Here is a 6,044-nt window from a genome sequence, read left to right as displayed (position 1 = left end):
AGAAACCTTGTTACTGTTGTTCTCTTTAAATGTTTCCTGTTCCATGATGTGACATTACAAGTGCGATTAAGATATTAACCATCAAGTAGAATTTACCTATTGTTTCTGTAGTTTAATGAGCAAAAATCATTTATATATGTAATTACAAAGCCTAAATTAACCTTTTCTAAACATACCCACATTATATGCACATCCTAACCATCTACACATCCCCCCACCCACCCTAACCCATATGCACACATGCTGGCATATAAATGCGCACAAACACACAAATGCATGCACGCACACACTCACTCTCACACACACACACACACACACACACACACACACACACACACACACACACACACACACACAAATCATTATATTCATTATTTATTTGTATGTAAGTCTATCTTTTATATTTAGTTGAGTTATATCTAATCTAGACAATTTTCAATTTAAAAAATCAAGTATAAAATGAGACAAAGTCTGGAAAACAGATTGTGCTTGTAAGATTAAGAAGTGATGTTTATGATTGTGTGAAACTCAATGAGCTTTTGTATATCTTGTCAATGATACGTCAGATGTTATTTCTACACAAATATATAACAATGATTGTATTTTCTATTTTTATTTTCCTATATCCAATGCCTTTTGAAAAGTAATAACACTAAGATAAAAATTTCCTACATAATTTTAATGAAATTTAGTAAAACTGTAATTCCACTCCTCTGTTATTTCATTCCATGTAACGACTTTTATAATAAACTTTTACTTATGGGACTTCCTAATTTTGCTTCTTTGAAATGTCATAGAATAACATAGCTTCCCTTGGCATTTTGTACAAAGCCACAATGAAACAAAGAATTAATACTTTATCAGATCCATTCCTCATGATTCACTGCACTGGTTGTTTTATAAGAGAGCAGCGGGCAGCATAAAATATTGGCAGATGTATTTCTTAAATGCAACACTACAAAAGACCAAGAGAGAAATGGAAATTATTTTGGATCCTGAATGAATGCAACAGTGGGGAAATGTTATTATTATGAAGTGAGAGGGATATTTTATTTATTGAAAATTTTCTGTTGTATCAACATTTAAGGTCAATATAGCAATAGGGTGAGGCTTTGGGCTAAAGCCACCAAGGAAGAATTTTTTTTGCTCACAAGGCAATGTTCGTGGATTTCCAGAATGTCACTGGTCAAAACAAATAAATGTGCCAGACATCAAAGGTCACACAGCATTTTGACACAAGTATTGTGGCAAAAAGTGTAAAAAGAGTTCACAGTTGGGATAAGTGGACAAGAAGGGATGAAGAAGAGAAGGAAAAGGAAAGGAGAAGAAAAGACCATGAAAAATTTGTTGAGGCAAGGGCTGAGGTCCATGGTAGGGATGATCCCCTGCAACTGGGCCTCAGTCTCTGCCTCCTAAGCCCCCCATGGTAACAACATGCAAGGGATTGGGTCGGTGGGTGGGAGGATAGATATCATTTATGGATCAGATCAAATCAAGAAATGTAATCGGAATGCAAATTATAAAAAATATATATATATATATCTTTGCTATACTATTTTGCTTACTCTTGATCATCTTACTATTATGCTGATTTGATACTTAAGAGTTATTTAAAATATATCTAAATGTGGAAAAAGGATGAACTGCATGATGATAAGGTGGGAGAAGGCTACACAGAGGTGGACGGAAAGGTAATGTCATCTTTGTCAGTGTGAAAGAGGTGCTGCTGCTGCAAACTATTAATAAGCCATTATAAGAGACAATACGGTAGTGTATGCAGGTACAAGTAGGGCAATACTTTAAATATAGTTCATTTCAACATCCAATGTCTTTTGTTCAAGTTCATGTGTGCACAAAATATCCCTCACAAATAAATACTAATCTGTACAAATTAGAGAATGTAAGAGACGATATGTACAGTGAACAACGATGTTCTGTTTGTCCTTAGCTCTTTTCAGTCAAGTCAAAATATTTTTCAGCCAGAGGGAGACAACTTAACAACCTGCTATTGGTATTATTTAGAGATCACATGTCAATATGTAAAAAAAATATATATATTATAAATATCTAGATTGCCCACAACAACATTCATTACAAAATCTGGTTAAAAAGGATTAAAGAACACAATACTTCTTGCCATAATTTATTTATATGTTCGTAGAATATGGAACTATTAGAAACACAGAATATACATGCTTGTCAAGTATAGACATGTTAAAGGAATGACATGATTCAGAAAAATCATTATAGCCAGTAATATATACCTTAAAATAAAATTCTTTGAAAATTTTGACAAAGAAAATCCGCTTCATAATTAGTTTTTATTCACATCTGTAGACTTCATAAACAAATGTATACTCTGTGTAGGTAAATATATTCCTCTTTTGCATCCTTAAAACATTTGAATCTGCAGGCTCTTCTGCTGGTGCAGTTACCTACATCATATCCATCAAGAATATATATTATTCACCACTCATAACCACAGAGGAAAATTTCAAATATAAATATTTATAAAAATATTGATTCTAATTTCCAACATAAATTGTAAATATAATATTATATATCAATATATTATCTATAATATTATATATAATATAATATAAATATATAAAATATATATATATATAATTATTATAATTAATATTATATATAAATTTTATTATATTATTATATATGTATATATATATTATATATATATATATATATATTAATATATATATTATTATATATATATATATATATATATATATATATATAATTATATATATATTATATATAATAATATATATAATATATATATATAATATATATATATATATATAATATATATATATATATATTATATTATATTATTATATATATATATATATTATTATATATTATCTATATATTTTTATATATAATATATATATATATATATATATATATATATATATATATATATATATATATAGTTATACATATTTGCATATATAAATGTGTAGGCTTCTATATAGCACCAGCTGGAATATAAGTAAAGTTAGAAATATGATATGAAATATACAACTCATACATACTGGAGAATTCTTCCAAACCTACTAGCATTAAAAATATTGTGAATTAAATCCCTGTTATACTTTTTATACAAGTATGTATACAGAATATAACCCCATCACTATAAAACCTTAAAACTACTTAACATTGGATCACTGATTCAATCTCACAGGATAAGTGATGCTTTCGCAGTTGTAAGTACAGCCAGAAAATATAAATAAAATATATTCACGACACTGTCAATGATCAGAAATGACGGCCCTCCAGAATTTTCCAAGGAACTTTTAAAACTGAATAATTAACTTGATTATACCCTACATATTTAAAATACACCAGCATCTTCTAAAAACAATGTAGAGTGATTATGTAAAACCATCAGTTTTCTCTAATATGAAAATGTAATATTACAATACAATTCCTGTCCTTGTATGATGTATGAATTATCTGCACATGGCAAATGATAACAGTAGAATTAATGATCATCATTAACATTATCACAACATTAAACTGAATATACCGTTTCAATAACATCAACAAAAACAGTAGTAATAAACGATAATCATCAGAGTTTTGGTCTTCTTTCCTTTTTCAACATGGTCTCTTCTTGGTCACACAGCCATGGACTTCAGCTCAACATCTTCGTCCTCCGTTGGCACCAGCATGTGACCTTGCCTCATAGGTCTTCGTAAAGACCCGAATACCCTAGAAAAATAGAATATAATTTAATAGGAAGTTCACAGATTCCGCTAAACAGGCGAGAGACTCTCTCTTTTTCTAGCTAACGCATACGTCTCTAGGTGTATTAGAGGGAACTAAGCTAACAGGCAATAACAGGTGAAAAACATACAAGATTTGTTGTTAGACTTGGCAATCATCATCAAGTTAATCACAAAATTGAGGAAAGCATTTGCAAGAGTTATGAGTCTCCTAAGACTAGATTAGGGGAAAGTAACAGATTAGGGCAAGATTTGGTAGCAATAAGAAGGCACTATGAAAGAAAAGCATCACGTCGCATGCACTTACAACCAATTGCAGCAAGCAGTTATGACCACATTACAGCTGCACCACCAGAGACTCCGATGGCACCAAAGTGGGCTTGTGTACTTCATCCCAATCACCACCACCAAAATCCTCAAACAACCCCCCTCCTTCCTCATGGTTAGTCTCTATTGCGTTCAACAGCTCCTCCATCTCTGCATCGCTCTCACCTCCTAACTGCACACCAGTCATGGCGTTGAACCTGCAAGGTTCCCAGTCGTGCTACATTGCTTCTTTTGGTCTTTCTTTGTCAGTCTAGAGTAAGCCAGTAAGTGTTACTTGATTATTCTTAGTTTTAGATCTGTCACCACTTACCTCTCATGCATTGTTTATTATAGGTTAATGATCTGCAACCATGCAAATAGGCATCAATAAAAAAAAATAATTGTGCAGAAAGTGTCCAATACAGTATACATTGATCATCATAGTGAATCAAAACACATAATTAAGAAATCATTAGAATTATTATTATTATAATTTTTATTGTACACAATTGTATAAATTAAGCATATCTAATAAAAATATTCCATGACCAAAGACATATTAATCAAACCAATATTAATTATCAATCATGAACCTTAACCTACACTTACTCTAGTTAAATAATGCCTGTATAAATGGTGAACCAACTAGACTGAACACAACGGAGCCTTCAAGATACCTGGCTTTGAGGGACTGGGTATAGCTGCACGAACATTTCCCACCAAACCTCATGCCTGCACACTGGCAAGACGGTCTGCCAAGCCGGTAAATACCTTGGAGATTGTCCTTCACTCTGGAGGAAGGTAAGGAACACACACACAAAAATTGACGATTGTCTGCAAAATACACCTGTGAGACTGAGCATAAACCTAACTGTGATGAGAAAATGAAGATCTGGCTGGACATCATGAGTGTAAACTGGAGCGTTTACAATTCGTTAGTGGCAGACAAGGCCAAACCGAAGCAGAGAAAATGTTCCCACAATGAAAGAGAATCTATACATGCAGCATTCTTGGACCATTATGAAGGCCCCAACCTTGAGACACAATGCCACTCATGAGCTACAGAAGAGTGTGTTTCTAATATGCCTCCCACACTGAGATGGTGTTTAAACAGACGGAAGTCCCTGGCCTTTATACATACGCTTTATGATAAACTAATGGACTACAGACCTCCCCTCTAAGCTCCACATATTTCTTTCCTCCAATTCCTCTAACAACAGCACAACAAAAGCTTCTTGAGTAGAAACCAAATATTTATAGAAGTAAATGACCTAAAAACAAGGAGAAAATGAAAATCACTGAAATTCTTAAGCTAAATATATGCCTTCTTGCTTCTCTCAAGCCCCTACACTATTTTACCACATTTTCCTTTATATAAAAGAACAAGAGCAGCCACAAATAAAGATACTGAAAGATAGAAACTGAGAAGGAAAGACAGCGTGTGTGTGTGTGTGTGTGTGTGTGTGTGTGTGTGTGTGTGTGTGTGTGTGTGTGTGTGTGTGTGTGTGTGTGTGTGTATTGTATTTGGGTATACTATTTGTAGGTATACTGAACATGGATATACTAGATGGATATACCATATGCAGATGTGGATATCCTCTGTGTATGTCTGTGGATATATACCTGTGTGGGTGTGTGTAGTTTCTGCATATTCATGCAAACCAAAACCCTAATAAACAAAGACTTTACAATACATAAACTGACTTCAGTGACATGCCATTCCAATTCAGCTTTCATTCATTACTCAAGTACCCTGTACATAATGGAAACTCACCTTTTCCCTGGAGTATAGAGTTTCATTACTGCAGTATTTACCATCATAAAAGTGCATGCAAACAAATATCATGGAATTCAGAGCAAGATTAAGTCCAAGAATTTGAAAAGTCTTGACTGAGAAACATAGCCAAATAAAAGAATTCTTTTAGACTTACTAAGGAATCAAATCATGCAACATAAAAGTAACTTAACTCTTAGCTACTCTATTCACGA

At 32.7% G+C, this 6,044-nt stretch overlaps 2 protein-coding genes across 2 annotated transcripts in view; one reads left to right on the top strand and one right to left on the bottom strand.

Moving 5' to 3' along the window:
* LOC119577430 (unconventional myosin-X-like) overlaps positions 1-2,209 on the top strand; it is an 18,032-nt gene extending 15,823 nt beyond the window's left edge. The window contains exons 34-36 of the mRNA XM_037925045.1: positions 1,209-1,272; positions 1,842-1,900; positions 2,162-2,209. Coding sequence (XP_037780973.1) covers positions 1,209-1,272; positions 1,842-1,900; positions 2,162-2,209 — 171 coding nt within the window. The remainder of the gene's footprint in view (positions 1-1,208; positions 1,273-1,841; positions 1,901-2,161) is intronic.
* Positions 2,210-3,623: 1,414 nt separating this feature from the next.
* LOC119575499 (copper-transporting ATPase 1-like) overlaps positions 3,624-6,044 on the bottom strand; it is a 14,400-nt gene continuing 11,979 nt past the window's right edge. The window contains 3 exon segments of the mRNA XM_037923155.1: positions 3,624-3,735; positions 4,057-4,273; positions 4,733-4,846. Of these exon segments, the coding sequence (XP_037779083.1) occupies positions 4,087-4,273; positions 4,733-4,846 (301 nt within the window). The 3' untranslated portion in view covers positions 3,624-3,735; positions 4,057-4,086.

This window comes from Penaeus monodon, chromosome 1 (genome assembly GCF_015228065.2).
Source record: "Penaeus monodon isolate SGIC_2016 chromosome 1, NSTDA_Pmon_1, whole genome shotgun sequence".
Taxonomy (NCBI): domain Eukaryota; kingdom Metazoa; phylum Arthropoda; class Malacostraca; order Decapoda; family Penaeidae; genus Penaeus; species Penaeus monodon.
Note: the sequence above shows the minus strand (reverse complement) of the source record. Positions and strands in the feature narration are given on the sequence as shown.